Raw genomic sequence first — 21679 nt, 5'->3', positions numbered from 1 at the left:
TGTTAATTTTGGGATGTTTCCTTAATTGAGTGTTAATGTTTTGCCAATGTTGTTTCTCCGCTGCTGAAAACACTCACAAAGTGAAATCCCTCCCATCTGACCTAGTCTCCTGATAACTCATTTAGACACATTAAATATTCATACCCTTACTCATTAGTGTTTTCAGTAAATATTGACATGATTGATGATTCCCGTGGGAGTATATTAAGATTCTTCATGGAAACAGGATGACGTGTACCTCTGGAGACTAATGTTGGCAAAGTTTAACAAGTAAATAGAAAAAACAATGTCTGACCCTAAAACTTGTTCACACACAACACAAAAAATTGATCTACAGCTGTGGTCAAAAGTTTACATACACTTGTAAAGAATATGTTTGTCACAGCAGTTTCCAATAATTCCTACAACTCTTATTTTTCTATAAGAAATCATTGGAGCACATACTTCTTTGTCACAAAAAAACTGTCATGAATTTTGGTTCTTTTATGAATCTATGATGGGACTTCTGAGAACATGACCAAATCTACTCAGTCAAAAATTTATATACAGGAACTCAACAATCAATTTTTGTGATATAGAAAGTTGTGTCAATCAAATTTGCTTTGTGACATGACCTCTTTAACTCAATTTTGAGTGATTATATATATATATATACTCTCATATAAAAATGTACCCTGACTACGTTGGTCCAAAGTGCAAATCGTAGAGGGGTTACAATAATGGCCCTTGAATTGTATGACTGTTACATTTTTCCCCCTATTCTTTTCCTTTTGTTAGTTTTAAAAATAAGTTTTGATTACATTTCTAGCGAGAAATATATATTTTATTTTCATAATATTCACTCAATGAATGTACATAATCAATCGCTTGCTCGTTGTTGCGAAGATTATTCAGATCTCGCCAGAATAATGTGAAACTGAAACGTTTTGGTTTCTATGGTTGCCAGATCCGTTCTGCCAGCAAAATCCGTTCTTCACATGCGCAAAAGGGGTCCTGTCTGTCAAAGAAGGTTACCGCAAATGTGCCTGTTCATAATTATTTGTGTGTTGTTGTCTGTTCTCATCTCAGGGCATCAAATACTGACTCTTCATTAGCGTTATTTGATGCAAAAGGTACCCTTCAGAGGCACCCTTGCTCTGGGTGCGTCTGAATGAGAAAACGCAGGCAGTTGTCGAGCCGGATAGACAGAGAGATTAAAGAATTCAAACGGGAAGGCTCATCCCGTGAAGCTAATTTGCCCTTCCTGAATGCACCCTGCAGCGCCGCATCATTCCAGCCTGCGTCAGCGGCCAGGGTTCTGAATTCCACAGAGAAGTCAGCCACAGTACGGGCTCCCTGCCGGAGCTCCAACAGGCAATGGGATGCGTCACCGCAGTGATCGGGGTGATCAAAAACCTCTCAGAGCATTGCCTCAAACTGGAGCTGTGACAGGGTTGTAATCGGGGTATTGACACTTACTGCTTCTGCCCAGGCTAGTGCTCTCCCTCTTAACAGGCCCAGAATATAGCTTACCTTAGTAGGGTCGGAGGCGAAGGTCCGCGGCCGTTGGGTGAACGTGGCATGGCACACTGAAGCAGGAAACCACGGCACAGGGAAAACTCTCCGGAGAAAGGCTCAGGGTCGGGGGCTTAGGAGTCAGTCTAAGCAGAGGGCGGGGTTGTGGGTAAAGAAACATGGCTGTGATAGAACACACATCTTTACCCCAATCTATCAAGAGGAGAGGTCAATGTTTCAACCAGAAGCTTGTGGATGGCTACCAAAAGCGACTAATTGAGGTGATAATGGCAAAGTGACATTTAACCAAATATTAACGTTGCTGTATGTAAATCTTTGACCCAGTGGATTTGGTCACATTTTCATAACACGCATTATAGATTCATAAAAGAACCATAATTCAGTTTTTGTGTGACAAAGAGGTATGTGCTCCAATTATTGCATTATATAAAAATAAGAGTTGTTGTAATGATTGGAAACTCAAACTGTCATCACATACACGTTCTTTACAAGTGTATGTAAACTTTTGACCACGACTGTAAATATTATTGCGTTATTGTGTTAAAGTTGGGTTGAAACAAAGACAAACATCTCATCTCCATGTCCTTTTCTTTCTCTCTGTTTGCCAACATGGTGCACAGGTTAACAGTTGGGTATACTTCACATAGTAACAAAGTCTATCTGAATTGTTGTAAATTGGAGTCCATTACAGCATCATAGCTTATGCTAGCTAACATTAGATAGGTCCTCCATGGCCTTGCTAAACAGAGCAGTGCCATGATAGGCTAAAACAAAAACTTGCTGTCCAACTGCACTGTGTCTCGATAGCACCTACAACCGTCACCTAAGAGAAAAATGTGGCTGTGTGAAAACTTTAGGGAGGCCAAGAGGTTCTGGCCAACTGTTGGACAACTAAAGAAGGGGAGGAAAACTTCTGACCCTGATGGAACACTTTGAGGAACTCCTGACCCAAAAGACACAGCCTATGATAAGGGAGCAGAGCTGGAAGACTCCAGACTGTGATGGTGTTCATGTGACACCATCACGTGTCACATCAACTTGGTGTGAGGACAGAGATCATAAAGAACATGTGAGGTTTGGGAAACCTTGCAGAACAGCTCTGCCCACACGGTAACAAGCAGGGAATCTAACCTGCTGACTGTTTTCACAGAAAGAAATGATGTGGATGATTCTGGGTTCTGCTCTAAAGATCACTGTTCACTGTTTTTAGGAATACAAACTGGACTGGATTCACTGTGCTTTTATCTGATTACATCAACAAGAGGATTTTCATGTCTTTACTGTTGCTTTAAGATGTCATATGCAAATCAGACTCAGTATCTGGGGTTACTGGAAAGAGTGTCATCTTCCATTGTGACTACAGTGCCATGTTGTGTGTTTCTCTTCATCAATGGGACCTTGTTATTCACCTTGAGGAGTAAACCAGTGTTTTGTGCGACTCCCCGTTACATTCTTCTGTTTAACCTCCTTTTTGCAGACACTGTACAGATGGCAGTGAGCCAGTTACTATATGTAATCGCTGCTTGTAGAATATTGCTGACGTATCCTGTGTGTGGTGTTCTTAACATGCTTTCCATTCTTACAGGTAATATTTCTCCTCTCACACTGGTGGTGATGTCTTTGGAGAGATTTGTAGCTGTGTGTTACCCACTGAGGCACGCTAACATCATCACCATCAGAAACACAGGGGGGGCCGTCACTGGGGTTTGGACCTTCAGTTCACTAAATGTCCTCACTCGGGTTATTTTGCTAATAATATCTCCCTTTCAAGACCTGCAGATGAAAGATGTGTGTTCTATCACAGCCATGTTTCTTTACCCAGTATCTGCTGTTTATGACAAAGCCTACACTTGTTTTCTGTTTGTATCAGCGGGTTTGGTAATAACTTCCTCCTATATTGGTGTGATGATAGCAGCCAGGTCGGCCTCCACAGACAAAGCTTCAGTCCGTAAGGCTCGTAACACACTGCTGCTGCATCTGGTACAGCTGGGCCTCATTCTCTCCTCAACAGTGCACAACTCATTGCTCTTAGCTATCTCACAAATTGTAACGAGGTTAGTGATTGCGCGTATCCAGGTTTTTTTTTATCTGTGTATGGTCCTCCTCCCCAGATGTCTGAGTGCTCTCATCTATGGCCTCAGAGACCAGACCATCAGACCCGTCCTCATGTACAATCTATGCTTTCGACTGAAATGCTCAGTAGCCCCAGCCAAGGCCAACTGTAGAGATTGACTGTAGTTTCATGGTTTTGGGGGACAACATTGTGTATTTGTAAAAACAACACATGCTATTATTGCTTGAAGTGAACTGAAAGTCACTGAGACTGCATTCATCTCTCTGAATCTATAGATTCATATACCTGTGTGGGATTTAATCTGAGTTTATTAAAATTTGAATAGTTCAATACAATTGAAAAACAAGCAGTCATATTGTAAGATAAAACAATCTCAAACTGTCAGGACAAACACATCACTTACCAGCCTTAGAATTGAACTACACATGTTTATCTACCAGCATTATTATCTATATTCTTGATAGATTGAGAAATAAATCAGTGGACACAATACTATTAACACCTGTGTGAAGTAAATTATATGTGAAATTTCATAATTTAGCTAGTGTCAAAGACGGGTTTCTTCAGCCAGTTTTTTTCAGTCAGATTCTCTCACACAATGCAAGATGCTATGTACAGTGCAGTACAGTCAGAAAGTATGAAGACAGTGATTTTTTGGGTCTAGTTCAACACATTACAATTATCCTTTAACTGTGTTCTTAAAAATGGAGAGAAAAAAATAAGTCAACTAGGTATGATTCATGAAATGTGTACTGGCAAAAGATGTTGTTTCCAACAATAAAATCTTTGTAAATCCTGCTGAGATATACAGTAAGTCCTTTAATTCTTGATGTATTCTTAATGTGACAGTGGACTGCATTTGTAATTGTCTTAATGTGACTCAGAGCCATGTAAGGATGCTGGAGTGTGTCTGCAGAACAATCTGTTCTCTCTCCTTCTTCAGTATGTTGGCTAGCTGAGCACCAAACTACTAATAAAATTGAACCATCTTGATTGTCAGATGTTTGTGCGTCCAATTCAAGTAAATATAACAGTAAAACTTTCAAAACTGAGCTTGTGCATTTTGAGGTGGAATATGTTTCCACTTCTTTTTTATATTTAAAATTTTTACCAAAAGAAAAACTACTTTCATATTTATGACATTTAACAATATATGGCTGTGGAAATATATGGTAGAAAATATGATTGATATACGATATAACCAGAATTAATAGGCAGAAAAGGCTCTTTTACTATCTTTATCCACATCTTGTAAACAACTCTGTGTTAAACGGCGGCTTGGTTGTGAAGGGAACAAATAAAATACGGACATGGTCTTGGTTAGACAGTGTGGTCACTGGTTGTTCTGTGTCTCCTGTTTTAAAATTACCCTACTTCTCAGCTGAATAATTACCACAGTAAACATTTTCCTGATGAGTTTATGGTCTCAGTCGCTAGTTTCAAGTCTTCAATACAAAATAATGTTCATTTAGTAAATTATGGTCCCATTTATTTTAAAATAGACCACAAAGCAGATTATGTTTCAGGGCGGGATTATTTCTGATTGACAAGTCGTTACCATAGCGACCTGTCAATCAGGCTAGAGCTGACTCGTACCCTCGGCACTGTGTAAATTTAACCAGCACAACTGAAAAAAGCCTATGAGGAGTTGGCTGTTCACTTTCTCTGGTGAGTACATTTAGTTTTAAGACTGTTGTTCGCTAGACTGATTGCGGATGTGCTTCAGGTGGGAAAGCCTGGAGCTCAGATTACCATGCCCACCAGCAGCCTCAGGGCAACAGGCAGGCCAGGGTCACGACCGGGGGTTTGTGACAAGCTAAGCAAGTGGGCCGTAAGCTCCGCCGTATCGTCACTTCCAGGTTGCAAAAATTAGACATGGCGGGGGCCATTCGGCCAAATTGAGGCTTCAAAACGGCAGTCCACAAACCAATGGGTGACGTCAAGATGACCATGTCAATTTCTTATATACTGTCTTGAGCCGGCCATGCTTGCCTCGAAAGTGGGTTTTTGAATTGATAAATAATTAGTTTTTTTAAATAGAAGAAACAATGTAAAATTAAAGCTGCAAGCAGCGTTGGGCGGGCCCTCGCACTAGTAGCGCGTCCGCACGTGAGCCGGCCGAGTTGCACATTCTGGAGCTCTGCCGGTGCGGCTGTGAATTTCCTACGCGGTTCCGACGCCGCATGAAGGTGCTATATGTCACTTCCTGTGTCCCCTACGTGGAGCTACATAGCACTTGCCGCTATGAATATAAATCGGTATTGGTGTGTAGATGTCTGCGGGGTGGGAGAGTTATCAAGCACGTAAAGTTTGTTTCAGATGTGACCATGTACACTGAACAATAATGTACCCAAACAATAAAATAAATTCCTTTTATATTTCCCTGCCTTGTTGTTTATGTGTACATACAGAGGAAGAATGTGAGAACAGCACACATTTCATCGTTACTGTGTGTTAGAGCATGGGAGAACAGTGGATACTTTTAATACAGCCCACACCCCTAATACTGTGTAACTATAACAAGTAGAGAACAGAAGAAAAAGATGTTCTTTCTTTACAACTGTCTGCATAGCTTATTCATATTGTGTAATGAATGAAAATAAATAGGCCTACTAGGATCCTCTCTACTTTGACATTTAAGATTAGCTTGTTTGATCCACCTTCATACACATGTGACATTACTGTACAACTTGAGAAAGGTGAGTTGTTTTCTGCTCTAGCCTGCCTAAAAGAAAAGCGTTTTGGGGATTAAATGGACTTTATTAGCTGCTGCAGTGCAGGATGAACTCAGAATAGACCCATTTCTCACCTTATTATTCTAAATCATGCAACGAAGAAGAAGAAATGCATAAGAAATCCTGGGACAAAATCTGTCCACAAATACTGTACAGCATGTAGTCTGATGATCAAGACTTGTGTTATAGCTGACTTGGGCAGTGAAATGTTTTTTTAATTCATGTGGTCATAGTTGTCCACAACTCAAATCAGAATATAAGAAGAAATGTTTTATACCACCTCAAGAAGGCTTCCTATCAGAAAGGTAGGAAGGTATTTCAAATGTACAACTGCAGTACTTAAATCTAAGTAAAGTAATTTCCCTGACATTTTTGTGTTACTTTACTTTTAATAGACCCATGTAAGAGGTTTTATACGTCCTGTGAGTATAATCCAATCAATCTTATTTTCATACTGTATATCCGTTGTGTAATTTGATAAATTGTGTTGTATGTCGTGCTCGCATCTCAGAGAAGACTCTGACTGCAACATGCGTCTTTGTAAAGAGAGAAACAGACAGAAAAAGTCTCTAACTCTGCCTGTCAGCTCGCTCTGCTCCGTTAAAACTGAATTTACCATACAGAATTGAATACGAGTGCACTCCAGATTTAGCTGCAGCCAGCTGACCGTGTGCTTCTCCCTATACCGCAGTTCTGTGTCCATGCATGCAGCAAACTGAAAGCACTGTCTGTCGGAGCGTCTACGTGAAAAGAGAAGGAAGACATTGCTGGTAGTATTGTCTTCAGAGTTGTTAAACACCTCAGCGCACTGAAGGAAGCCATCTGACTGTGTGAGGGGCAAGATCGTTGATGTCTGCAGGCAGAGTAGGAGCTCTCCTGTCTGACTGGTCCACCAATAGCAGAGAAGATGACCCCTTGAGACACAGCCCCTCCTCATTTGCATAATGAGGCAGAAATGCATACAAAAATTTAAAAAAGACAGGCAGAAATAAATACCATGGGTGAAAATAAATAAGGTAAATAAATACAAAGGAAGAATAAAACAGACAAAAATATTAAAACACACACATAAATAAATACATTAAAAAAATTAGTAATAAATAAAGTTGAATAAACAAATAAGGTAATTATAACAAAGGTGAATAAGTAAAGGCACTAATTAAAATATACATTTATGTCTCCTTGTATAATTTAATTACTACCTACATTTATTTATTTACTTAATTTTTTGTGTATTTAATTGGATGCTTATTTATTTATTGAGCATTTATTTATTTCTGTATTTATTTCTGACTGTGTCAGGATCGGTCCTCCATAGCGGGGTGGGAGAGTTATCAAGCACGTAAAGTTTGGTTCAGATGTGAGCATGTACACTGAAGTTACAACAACTTCCTGTGTCATGGCGAAGACTTGATCTCTGACGCCACGCCACGGACACACCCATTGACGAAAACTCGCAAATAGCACAACTTTTCATCTTCAATGCCTTTAGAAGGCACAGCACAAATTTGAAGTCGGTCGGACTAAATCCCTAGGAGGAGTTCGTTAAAGTACGAAGTGTGTAAATCATCCAAAATTTGACGTAAAATTCAAAATGGCCGACTTCCTGTTGATTTTAGGGCATCGCTCCAAGAGGCTTTTTTGTGCGTCTGGACAAGATACACGTACCACAGAAAATTCGTGCACGTAGGTAAAACGTGCGGCGGGGGCTGCTTCGTTAAAAGTCACTTCCTGTTGCCAGCAGGTGGCGCTATGACTGTCTGTGAATGTCAGCATGTACATGTGTTCAGGGCGGGACTCTCATCCTACATGTACAGTTTGGTCCAGATGTGAGCATGTACACTGAAGTTACGACAACTTCCGTGTCATGGCGAAGAGTTGATCTTTGACGCCACGCCACGGACACGCCCATTGACGAAAACTTGCAAATAGCACAACTTTTCATCTTCAATGCCTTTAGAAGGCACAGCACAAATTTGAGGTCGGTCGGACTAAATCCCTAGGAGGAGTTCGTTAAAGTACGAAGTGTGTAAATCATCCAAAATTTGACGTAAAATTCAAAATGGCCGACTTCCTGTTGATTTTAGGGCATCGCTCCAAGAGGCTTTTTTGTGCGTCTGGACAAGATACACGTACCACAGAAAATTCGTGCACGTAGGTAAAACGTGCGGCGGGGGCTGCTTCGTTAAAAGTCACTTCCTGTTGCCAGCAGGTGGCGCTATGACTGTGGGTGAATATCAGCATGTACATGTGTTCAGGGCGGGACTCTCATCCTACATGTACAGTTTGGTCCAGATGTGAGCATGTACACTGAAGTTACGACAACTTCCGTGTCATGGCGAAGAGTTGATCTTTGACGCCACGCCACGGACACGCCCATTGACGAAAACTTGCAAATAGCACAACTTTTCATCTTCAATGCCTTTAGAAGGCACAGCAGAAATTTGAGGTCGGTCGGACTAAATCCCTAGGAGGAGTTCGTTAAAGTACGAAGTGTGTAAATCATCCAAAATTTGACGTAAAATTCAAAATGGCCGACTTCGTGTTGGGTTTAGGCTATGGCTCCAAGAGACTTTTTTGTGCGTCTGGACAAGATACACGTACCACAGAAAATTCGTGCACGTAGGTGAAACGTGCGGCGGGGGCTGCTTCGTTAAAGGTCACTTTCTATTGCCAGCAGGTGGCGCTATGACTGTGGGTGAATGTCGGCATGTACATGTGTTCAGGGCGGGACTCTCATCCTAGATGTACAGTTTGGTCCAGATGTGAGCATGTACACTGAAGTTACAACAACTTCCTGTTTCATAGCGAATCATCGACGCCACGGACACGCCCATTGACGAAAACTCGCAAATAGCACAACTTTTCATCGTCAATGCCTTTAGAAGGCACAGCAGAAATTTGACGTCGATCCGACTAAATCCCTAGGAGGAGTTCGTTAAAGTACGAAGTGTGTAAATCATCCAAAAATGGCCATAAAATTCAAAATGGCCGACTTCCTGTTGACTTTAGGCTATGGGTTCTTGAGGCTTTTTTGTGCGTCTTGACATGATACATGTCCCCAGAAAATTTCGTAGATGTAGGTTGAACGTGAACGAGGGGCTAATTTTTTCCAATTTTCTAGGTGGCGCTAGCGAGTCATTTTGCAACGCCCATGTGCGAAACTTGTAGAATACGAAATTTTTCACCGGTTCTGACATGTTTGCAAATTTTGGTGAGTTTTCGAGTATGTTTAGGCCATGTCATTTGGGCCTACTTTGCAGAAAAAAGAAAAAAATAAAAATAAATAAAAAAAAAATAAAAAAAAATAATCCGAGCAAATTCAATAGGGACCTCGCACGGTCGTGCTCGGGCCCTAAAAATGTACCAGATAGAGGTGAGAACTAATTTACACCTTTAGGCCACATGTGCAAGCCACAAAGAGGCCGCAAAAACATATGGTGGTTATCTCTCCTGATGCTACTTGAAGCCTAAACCTCTCTTCACCCCAGAGCCTCCGCTGGCCAGCTCCTCGTTCTCACTGCTGCTCTTTGGCCTGTACCCCAGGGTCACATAGAATTAGCTCATCTGCTCTCCAGAAACTCTTTTGTGTGGATTTGTTTCAGCCTCTCTCAGTAAGTGTGCTCACTTTAGTTCTGTTCCTGTGTCCTGTATTTGGGTCCTCAATCTGTTCACACACCGCAAATCCTGACAGAATTTACCAACCTTAAAGGACCCAGAAGATACAATGTCGGAGGGATTGTATGGCCTTTGCATGGACTTGTAGTAAGAAGTTTTGCGGAAGGATCCCAGTCATGATGGCTACAATAGAGCACACCTGACTTTGGGTTGGACTGAAGTTTCCCGGAAGCCATGGCTGAGAGACTCAGTCCCTGGATGGTTGGCCTGTTTTTTTTCACATGCCCACTCTTTAGCCTGCAAGGTTTTCATCTCTTTCCCAGTGTTACGAACCTCCAGTGGAATGGATGAGGAGGTTAGTGACAATAATAGAATCATTCCAGGTTGAAGGAAGCCAGGAGACAGATTTTACAGGTCATACGCGTTTTATTTACAATAAGGAGGAAAAAAGCTACGGTACCCTCAGGGAGGGTCTACAAAAAACAACTTCCCAAAAACAAGGAAGTGCCCACAAATGCCACAAACGAGAAAACAACACAGGATACAATAATGAATTTCACCCTCCCTCCACTGAAGGAGTGAACCCCACCACAAGGTTCAGACTTATCACTTGCTGCACTGCAGTTTCACCCAGCTCTCCATGCCGTCTGCACTCCACATTCTCCACACCCAGTCTTCTTCTTCTTCTTCTTCTACTGGCTTTCCGGCAGACTAGATGCCTTACGGCATATTGCTGCCACCCACATTTCAGTCTCGGTATCGCTTTATAGCACCTTCATTCTCAGAGGGCTAATCCTGTTGCAGATATAAAATCCATGACTGCTTCCACTATCCTTGATTGGTTCTCATGAGGATTCAAAATATCTCTCAATGTCACTGCTTGTAATCCATCTCCTGATACCTCAGAATACAGTTGTTCTCTTTGCCTTTTATACTGTTGACATTCCATAAACACATGATTAACAGTCTGTTGTTGATTGCAGGTTCTACAGAGCCCATCCTCATGTTTGCCTATCTTCGCTAGATCCCATGCAAATCCACAGTGTCCCAGCCTTAGTCTTGTCATAATTACAGCTTGTCTTCTGGATTTACCCAAGTAACTCTGCTCTGTCTTTACTTTGTTTTGTATTGCATAATAATGCCGGCCCTTTGTTTCCTTTTCCCACTGCCTCTGCCATACTACTATAGTGTTTTCCTTAATGACAGATCTACATTCAGTGACCCCAATACAAACTGCTAAATCAATATCTCTTTTCAGAGTCATTTTTGCTACCTTGTCTGCCACCTCATTCCCTTCTACCCCAACATGTGCAGGGACCCAGAGAAATCCCACTGACCCTCCAGCCTTTTCGATTTTATACAACAGAACCATCAGCTCCATAAACAGATCTGGCCGAGCTCCCATATTACTTCCTCCCAGAGTTTTTAACACTGAAGCCGAATCTGAGCATATTACTGCTCTCCTTGGTTGCACTTCCTCTATCCACCTTAGTGCCCATATAATAGCTAGAAGTTCTGTTGTATACACCGATACCCCCTCAGACAGTCGTTTAAGCTTTACATATTCATATTGTGGGATATAAAAAGCAAAGCCTGACTTCCCAGTTTGTGGATCTTGGGATCCATCTGTATATATCTGAAGATAAGTTCCCCACTGATTTTCCAGTCTTCGCTTTACCATATTGGTATACTCTGTGCCTTCATGATGTTTGATGTTATCCATTATACTAAGATCTATTTCTGGTATGGACATCAACCACGGTGGTACAACTGACCAGTACACTTGCGGGGCCACCCCTTCCTCCTTCAGTCCCAGTTCCTCAATTTTTTTTCTGATGTTAAACATAAAACATTCCTTCCTCCTTTTCCCTGATCCCCACTCCCACGCATTAATTAGAACTATTTTTGTAAGGTGTTCTCCTTTATGTGCCCATAATTTAACAATATACTGGATTGCCAATTTCTCCCGTCTAATTGACAATGGCATTTCCCCCATCTCTACCAACAAAGCTGGGACTGGAGTTGTACGGAGGGCCCCGCAACATAGTCTCAGTGCCTTAGCTTGTATTACTTCCAGCCTCTTTAAATGTGTATCAGCGGCTGTCCCATAACACACACATCCATAATCCAGTCTAGATCTTATCATTGCCCTGTAGATCATTAGTTGAGTATCTCTGCCTGCACCCCATGTGCTACCTGAGAGGGAACGCATTACATTTATTACCTTTTCACACTTATTTACAACATTATCTATCTGCTTTTTCCATGTTAGCTTCTCATCCAAATGCACGCCCAAAAATTTGAACTCTTTAACCCTCTCAATTGCTTGTTCATACAAAAATAAACCACCACATTCAGTTTTCTTATTACCAAATATTATATACTTTGATTTCTCCACTGATATCCTCAACCCCCACTTTTCACCCCAACTAGTTACTTTGTTCAGAGCTACTTGCATTTGCTCAGTTATTTGTTTGACATTCCTGCCCCTTTTCCAGATGGCCCCATCATCTGCAAAAAGAGATTTTCCAAAACTATTCCCAATTTCTTCAAATATATCATTTATCATAATATTGAAAAGGACTGGGCTTATCACGCTACCCTGAGGAGTTCCGTTATCGATACCTGTACCAGCTGATAAAGCATTTGCAACCCTAACTTGAATTCTCCTGTCCTTCAAGAAGTCTTGTATCCAGTTAATCATCCTCCCTCTGACTCCAGCCTCATATAGTTTTATGACAAGCCCCTCCTTCCATAGCACGTCATACGCCTTTTCAATATCAATAAACACCGCCATTAATACTTCTCTATTCACCATTGCTTTCTTTATATCATTGTCAAGGGACGTAACGGCATCCATGGTACTTCTCCCTCTACGGAATCCACTTTGTACTGATGTAAACCATCCCTTCTTCTCTAACTTATAAACCAATCTGTCTGTAACCATCCTTTCCATTATTTTACATAGGACTGATGTCAGTGCAATGGGCCTGTATGATCCTGCCTTATAAGCGTCTTTCCCTGGTTTCAATATTGGAACCACCAGTGCATGCTTCCATGTGCTAGGTAGACTTCCCTCTTGCCATATGTGATTCATTAAGGCCAAGATTTCCTCCAAAACTATGTCACTAAGATTCTTAACAATCTCATAGCTAACACCATCCTTTCCCGGGGCTGTTTTCCTTCCTTTTCCAATTGCCCTGTGCAATTCTTCTAATGAGAAAAATAAATTACCCACATCAGAATTATCATTATTTATCTCAAGTTTGTATCGATTTTGCTCTAATATCTCATTTCTTTTCCTTATACCTGCTTCACCAATGTTATCTCCACTGTGAACAGCTCTAAAGTTATTTTCACATAGCTTTGCTTTATCCAAATCACTTGTAGCAAACAATCCTCCCTCCTCTGGCATTGGCATTTTCCTTTTCCTATTACTTCCTGCCATACGATGTACTGCCCGCCATATTTCTGTTACTGCAGTCTCTGCCCCTAGTTTTCCACAGTATTTTCTCCAGCACTCTTTTTTTGCAGTCTTAATCACTCTGCGTGCTTTGGCTCGCAGTCTTTTATATTCTACTGCTTTATCTTCTGTTGGATGTTTCCTCAATGCTCTATACCCACAATTCTCACAAGTCTCTTACTGCTTTATCACAGTCCTTGTTCCACCATGGCACACTAATTTTCCTTTTAGAACACTTCTTTATCGGGATAGATTCAATTGCACTTTTCATAATTATTTCACATAAGCTGCTATTCCATTCCTCTATTGTCCCTTCCTCATTTACTTCCTCTATAGTTTTGTTACACTTTTCAGAAAAAATGCCCAATCTGCCTTACTATAATTAAATAAGTTTTGGTTACCCTGTTCTTCACTCAATAAAGTTTTCCCAAACCTCAATAATATTGGGTAATGATCACTCCCTATTGTATATCTGTCCAAAGAATCCCACTCTCCAACCCTAGCTAGTTCACTGGATGCTAATGCCAAATCTATATATGAAACATTTCCTGTTCTAATATCAAATCTAGTTGGCCTGCCATCATTTAAACAAACTAATCTCCACCTGTCCATAAATTCCTCTATAGTGCTCCCATTATTATCTTTTATTCTGCTACCCCAAAGAGGGTTGTGAGAGTTAAAATCCCCCACCCAAATGACCGGTGTCCCTATTTGTTCCATAACCCACTCCAACTCGCTTAGATTTATTTGCAAACAAGGATTATACATGTTTATTATGTTAATCCACCTGTGCTGTCCCCAAACTCTTACTATAACACATTCTAGTTTAGACATTATCTCTACATTTTGATACTGTACATCTGATCTTATAAATGTTGCACACCCTCCCCCAGACTTTCCTTTTCTATCATATCTGTTACTTTCATATCCAGGAATCACAAAATCTAAGCATGGTTTAAGCCAAGTTTCCTGAATACATATCACCTCTGGTAGATCCTTAAATTCATCAACAAATCTCTTAAGTTCCTGTCCATTAGCCATCAAACTTCGTGCATTCCATTGTAAGATGTAAAACATCAGCAATTTTATCATCATTTATGTCCATGTTTCTTTCCCCAGTACATTCCTCATTACTGTCAGTGATCTTTTGTTTTCCCCTACCTCTTTCATAAACTTCCAGTTTCTGTCTCATATACTTGTGCAACTCTTCAGGACCCATATATGCCTCTTCCAGAAATCTCTCTGCAGCATCCACCACCACTTTAATAACGTCAGATCTTCTGGTTTGGTCTCTAACTGCCCACAGAACATCTACCATGAATGCCAGGAATGACTGGGTTCCCACAATCTGCCTCACTTTCTCCCTATCAGGCTGGGAATCAGAAGGTACTTCAACTACCACTTGTCTGGAAGGTTCCCCCGTTCCCCTCACTTTCTTCAGGGCATCTGCATATGATATTTTGCCTTCAACTCTCAATTTCTCTACTCCCACAGCTCTAACATGATGCTCACACCCCCTAAATCAAGATACATGATTTCCGCCACAGTTACAGCACTTGACTATATCAGCTTTACATTGAATAAAGTCATGGCTTCCTCCACACTTCCCACATCTTTTTTCCCTCCGCATGCTGCTGCTACATGGCCATAGCGTTGACAATTGTAACAACGCAGTGGGGGACGAATATACTGTCTCACTGGCAAGCTAATATATCCAAGGCTGACCCTTGCTGGCACAATATCTTGCTTGAATGTTAATAGCACAGCAGTACCGGTTTCTTTGAATCTCCGTACAGCTTCAACCTCAGCTCCCTTTAAATTCTTCAAGATGTCACTCTCTTCTATCTCAAGGCTTACATAGATCACTCCTTTAGCATTTTTAGCCTGACCAGGAATAAAACATTCAACAGGCCTGTTAAGCAAATGCCGAACTTTAAGGGCATTCAACCTCTGATTATCATTTCTGCAAAAAACAAGTATATTCCCATTCATCATCATTTTAACATTTAGAACTTTTCCCATTTTGTTTTTTAGCTCCTCCGATAGTCTGAGTGGGTTTAAGGCTTTGTCACTTTTATCTTTGAATTTAACTATCATCCTAAATCCACCCTCCTCTTCAGATCTTGGCATTTTCCTTGTGCTTTGGGACTCGTCACTCTCACTTCCACTTCCATTGTCAGATCTATCTCTTTTTTCAGATTGTCTGGACTTTTTGTCATTACTCCCAGCACCATCACTAGTTTTCCCCTTCGGCGGCATAGCTCATCCCTCGTTGGGGAGCTGCCTGCTGCTTCAGCTCACAACACAAACTCTCACAGGAGATGCCAATTGAGATATCAAATACTTGTCCCTTGTAAGATTAATGAGTCACAAAGTAATTTGAATCGCCCTCCAAACCGTACAACTCCTCCTAGCCGTGAATCATCCAGTCTACTACCTCTCGCGACACAACACCAGACGGACTCCTCGCTAATCTCCACACCCAGTCTGCCTGCTCTCTGCTCCTTATACTGGCTCCTGCTGATTGTAAACTGGGGACAGGTGTGCACCCTAGCCTCCTGGCTGCAACATTAGAGGGGGGGAAGGGCAGGACCTGCAGAGCACAGACGAGCAGCAGTACACAGACACACAGGGCTCAAGGGCCGTAACACCCAGCCTACTAGCAACCCGCTAACTAGCACCCACCTGCCTGATTGCTGTTAGCTAGTGCCCACATGCCTGTTTCCTGGCCTGCTAGCATTTCGGCTGCAAGCAAGTCACGTGCCTGCCTTGCTTGCCTGTCTGCCTGAGCCTTCACCGGTCTGCGTCCCCAACAACCAGCAATTCTTTGTGGGGACCCGCTTGGCCATCTTCCCTGGGAAAAGTGGATCTCATTAGAGGGGCGGCTGTGGCTCAGGAGATAGAGCGGGTTGGCCGTTAATCGGAAGGTCGGCGGTTCAATCCCTGGTTGCATGTCGAAGTGTCCTTGGAGATACTGAACCAATTTGCCCCTGCTGGCTATTATGTGTATATTAATGTTAGTTTCCGTTTGAGCACTTAGTGCTCAGTGTATGAATGTGTATGACTGGTGAATGCAGATGTAGTGTAAAAGCGCTTTGAGTGGTCGAAAAGACTAGAAAGGCGCTATACACTCACCTAAAGGATGATTATTATGAACACCATACTAATACTGTGTTTGACCCCCAACTGCCTTAATTCTACATGGCATTGATTCAACAAGGTGCTGAAAGCATTCTTTAGAAATGTTGGCCCATATTGATGGATAGCATCTTGCAGTTGATGGAGATTTGTGGGATGCACATCCAGGGCCCGAAGCAACCCAAAGATGCTCTATTGGGTTGAGATCTGGTGACTGTGGGGGCCATTTTAGTACAGTGAACTCATTGTCATGTTCAAGAAACCAATTTGAAATGATTGGAGCTTTGTGACATGGTGCATTATCCTGCTGGAAGTAGCCATCAGAGGATGGGTACATGGTGGCCATAAAGGGATGGACATGGTCAGAAACAATGCTCAGGTAGGCCGTGGCATTTAAACGATGCCCAATTGGCACTAAGGGGCCTAAAGTGTGCCAAGAAAACATCCCCCACACCATTACACCACCACCACCAGCCTGCACAGTGGTAACAAGGCATGATGGATCCATGTTCTCATTCTGTTTACGCCAAATTCTGACTCTACCATCTGAATGTCTCAACAGAAACCGAGACTCATCAGACCAGGCAACATTTTTCCAGTCTTCAACTGTCCAATTTTGGTGAGCTCTTGCAAATTGTAGCCTCTTTTTCCTATTTGTAGTGGAGATGAGTGGTACCCGGTGGGGTCTTCTGCCGTTGTAGCCCATCCGCCTCAAGGTTGTGCGTGTTGTGGCTTCACAAATGCTTTGCTGCATACCTCGGTTGTAACGAGTCAAAGTTGCTCTTCTATCAGCTTGAATCAGTCGGCCCATTCTCCTCTGACCTCTAGCATCAACGAGGCATTTTCACCCACAGGACTGCCACATACTGGATGTTTTTCCCTTTTCACACCATTCTTTGTAAACCCTAGAAATGGTTGTGCGTGAAAATCCCAGTAACTGAGCAGATTGTGAAATACTCAGACTGGCCCGTCTGGCACCAACAACCGTGCCACGCTCAAAACTGCTTAAATCACCTTTCTTTCCCATTCTGACATTCAGTTTGGAGTTCAGGAGATTGTCTTGACCAGGACCACACCCCTAAATGTATTGAAGCAACTGCCATGTGATTGGTTGATTAGATAATTGCATTAATGAGAAATTGAACAGGTGTTCCTAATAATCCTTTAGGTGAGTGTACAAGTAAAGAGAATTTACGGAGCATTAGAGGTGACGTGGCCATCATGGCTCCTGATGCCAAATTTCAGCCTCAACCACCCCTCGCCCCACAGTCTCCACTGCCCAGCTCAACGGCAACTCAGTTGGCCAACCACTCAGATACGTGTTGCCAGGTATCACAGGGGTTGCTCCTGTCCTGCCTGGTTCTCCTTTGGTGGTCCAACCAATACTTACTTCTCTGCCGGTGATCCGACCGACTCCAGCTCCTGGTTCACGGTTGGTGGTCCGATCGACCTGCTCTGCCTACACTTGCTCCTGGTTGTCGTTCGGCAGTCCGACCAACTCCTGCTCCTGGTTCCCCGTCGGTGGTTCGACTGACGATTGCTTCTGGTTGTTAATTGGTTGTCTGACCAACTCTTGCTTCTGGTCCTCCGTTGGTGGTCCAACGGACTCCTGCACCTGGTTCTCCGTCTGTGTTCAGACTGACACCAGCTTCAAGGTCACCGTCGGTGGTCCAACCAACACCCCATCTAGCCCCCAATGCACTGACACCGGTTTCTCGTCTAGTGGTCCAGTTATCGGCTTCCAGTCCAGCTTCTCTGTTACCGGTTCCTAGCCCAGTCTCCCAGTTGCCAGTACAAAGCCCAGCTGTGCAGTTGCCTACCTCGTTGCCAGTAGGCAGCCCAGCTGTCCAGTTGCCCGCCCCGTTGCTGGTTTCCAGCCCGGCTGTCCAGTCATCTTCCCCATTGCCAGTTACCAGCCCAGCGGTCAGGTTGCCCTGCCCCCCTCCTGACCTGGGTGTCCAACCCTCAGGCTGACCCCTGGATCCAATCTGCCTCTTGGGTCAACCTCCAGGCCGACCTCCTGACCTGTTATGCTTCCCTGCGGGTAAATCTCTTGTTCTATTCTGCCCTCCTTTGCCAGTCCAGCCTTCAGGCAGGTTTGTCTGCACCTGTATCACTTGCCATCCTGCAGACCTACCACCTCTCCACCCTGGTTTGACTTGAACTTTTTGTTATGAACTGTTTTGGACAAATATTTGATTTTGTTTGAGAACTTTGTGGTGAAAGAATTTAACAGGGATGGGGGGTGCAGGTCAGAAAGTCGCTGAGTGGATTACACATCCCACCTGTCCTGGGAAGGTCTTGTGATCTGGCAGAGCTGAAAGGACGTAGATGGGGAGAGTGATGAAAATATGTTGTACTGTACAAATGTGCATTGTTGCACTAAAACATGAAATCAAATGACCATATCTCAGTATCCCCTGAAACTTGTCTGATCATGCATTTATGTTTATCTACAGTACAGCTTCACATTTAGGTAAAGTAGGTTTACAATAGCCTGCATCAAAACATTCTTGTGATTGTTTAAGTACTATGGGCGAAGAGAGGGGCAATGTTGCAGGTCTGTTGTGGCACAAAAGTTTGGACAGAATTTGGACTTTCTGGCTTCATTTTAAGGAAAAAGGATAAATAATAATAGCAGCTTCCTCATTGGTCCTCAAGTTGGTTAGAGGCTGTTCTCTTCTGTTAATGATCTGCTGACACGTGATGGTGTCACACGAACTTGGTGTGAGGACAGAGATCATAAAGAACATGTGAGGTTTGGGAAACCTTGCAGAACAGCTCTGCCCACACGGTAACAAGCAGGGAATCTAACCTGCTGACTGTTTTCACAGAAAGAAATGATGTGGATGATTCTGGGTTCTGCTCTAAAGATCACTGTTCACTGTTTTTAGGAATACAAACTGGACTGGATTCACTGTGCTTTTATCTGATTACATCAACAAGAGGATTTTCATGTCTTTACTGTTGCTTTAAGATGTCATATGCAAATCAGTCTCAGTATCTGGGGTTACTGGAAAGAGTGTCATCTTCCATTGTGACTACAGTGCCATGTTGTGTGTTTCTCTTCATTAATGGGACCTTGTTATTCACCTTGAGGAGTAAACCAGTGTTTTGTGCGACTCCCCGTTACATTCTTCTGTTTAACCTCCTTTTTGCAGACACTGTACAGATGGCACTGAGCCAGTTAATGTATGTAATCGCTGCTTGTAGAATATTGCTGACGTATCCTGTGTGTGGTGTTCTTAACATGCTTTCCATTCTTACAGGTAATATTTCTCCTCTCACACTGGTGGTGATGTCTCTGGAGAGATTTGTAGCTGTGTGTTACCCACTGAGGCACGCTAACATCATCACCATCAGAAACACAGGGGGGGCCGTCACTGGGGTTTGGACCTTCAGTTCACTAAATGTCCTCACTCGGGTTATTTTGCTAATAATATTTCCCTTTGAAGACCTGCAGATGAAAGATGTGTGTTCTATCACAGCCATGTTTCTTTACCCAGTATCTGCTGTTTATGACAAAGCCTACACTTGTTTTCTGTTTGTATCAGCGGGTTTGGTAATAACTTCCTCCTATATTGGTGTGATGATAGCAGCCAGGTCGGCCTCCACAGACAAAGCTTCAGTCCGTAAGGCTCGTAATACACTGCTGCTGCATCTGGTGCAGCTGGGCCTCATTCTCTCCTCAACACTTTTAAACTCATTGCTCTTAGCTATCTCACAAATTGTATCGAAGTTAGTGACTGCGCGTATCCTGGTTTTTTTTTATCTGTGTATGGTCCTCCTCCCCAGATGTCTGAGTGCTCTCATCTATGGCCTCAGAGACCAGACCATCAGACCCGTCCTCATGTACAATCTATGCTTTCGACTGAAATGCTCAGTAGCCCCAGCCAAGGCCAACTGTAGAGATTGACTGTAGTTTCATGGTTTTGGGGGACAACATTGTGTATTTGTAAAAACAACACATGCTATTATTGCTTGAAGTGAACTGAAAGTCACTGAGACTGCATTCATCTCTCTGAATCTATAGATTCATATACCTGTGTGGGATTTAATCTGAGTTTATTAAAATTTGAATAGTTCAATACAATTGAAAAACAAGCAGTCATATTGTAAGATAAAACAATCTCAAACTGTCAGGACAAACACATCACTTACCAGCCTTAGAATTGAACTACACATGTTTATCTACCAGCATTTATTATCTATATTCTTGATAGATTGAGAAATAAATCAGTGGACACAATACTATTAACACCTGTGTGAAGTAAATTATATGTGAAATTTCATAATTTAGCTGAGGATGTGTCAAAGACGGGTTTCTTCAGCCAGTTTTTCAGATTCTCTCACACAATGCAAGATGCTATGTACAATGTTGCACATTACAATCTGTCTCAACAACTACTGTTTTCATATATTTTCCTTTAACTGTGTTCTTAAAAATGGAGAGAAAAAAATAAGTCAACTAGGTATGATTCATGAAATGTGTACTGGCAAAAGATGTTGTTTCCAACAATAAAATCTTTGTAAATCCTGCTGAGATATACAGTAAGTCTTTAATTCTTGATGTATTCTTAATGTGACAGTGGACTGCATTTGTAATTGTCTTAATGTGACTCAGAGCCATGTAAGGATGCTGGAGTGTGTCTGCAGAACAATCTGTTCTCTCTCCTTCTTCAGTATGTTGGCTAGCTGAGCTCCAAACTAGTAATAAAATTGAATCATCTTGGGTGTCAGATGTTTGTGCGTCCAATTCAAGTAAAAATAACAGTAAAACTTTCAATTTGTGCATTTTGAGGTGGAATATGTTTCCACTTCTTTTTTATATTTTAAATTTTTACCAAAAGAAAAAACTACTTTCATATTTATGACATTTGACAATATATGGCTGTGGAAATATATGGCAGAAAATATGAATGATATACGATATAACCAGAATTAATAGGCAGAAGAGGCTCTTTTACTATCTTTATCCACATCTTGTAAACAACTCTGTGTTAAACGGCGGCTTGGTTGTGAAGGGAACAAATAAAATACGGACATGGTCTTGGTTAGACAGTGTGGTCACTGGTTGTTCTGTGTCTCCTGTTTTAAAATTACCCTACTTCTCAGCTGAATAATTACCACAGTAAA

General features: G+C 42.2%; 2 protein-coding genes across 2 annotated transcripts; both read left to right on the top strand.

Moving 5' to 3' along the window:
• The first annotated feature begins 2532 nt into the window (after positions 1–2532).
• Positions 2533–3877, top strand: LOC119895645 (odorant receptor 131-2-like). The gene has a single exon (XM_038708896.1). The coding sequence runs from the start codon at positions 2809–2811 to the stop codon at positions 3745–3747; it is 939 nt and encodes a 312-aa protein (XP_038564824.1). The 5' UTR covers positions 2533–2808; the 3' UTR covers positions 3748–3877.
• A 15266-nt stretch (positions 3878–19143) lies between these two features.
• On the top strand, positions 19144–20589 carry LOC119895644 (odorant receptor 131-2-like). Its single transcript, XM_038708895.1, has one exon. It carries the CDS (start codon positions 19521–19523, stop codon positions 20457–20459), a length of 939 nt encoding a protein of 312 aa, XP_038564823.1. The 5' UTR covers positions 19144–19520; the 3' UTR covers positions 20460–20589.
• Positions 20590–21679: the final 1090 nt, after the last annotated feature.

The sequence above is a fragment of the Micropterus salmoides genome, unplaced genomic scaffold (genome assembly GCF_014851395.1).
Source record: "Micropterus salmoides isolate LMB-PRFRI ecotype aquatic unplaced genomic scaffold, ASM1485139v1 Ms_hic_scaffold_9, whole genome shotgun sequence".
NCBI classification, from domain to species: Eukaryota; Metazoa; Chordata; class Actinopteri; order Centrarchiformes; family Centrarchidae; genus Micropterus; species Micropterus salmoides.
Note: the sequence above shows the minus strand (reverse complement) of the source record. Positions and strands in the feature narration are given on the sequence as shown.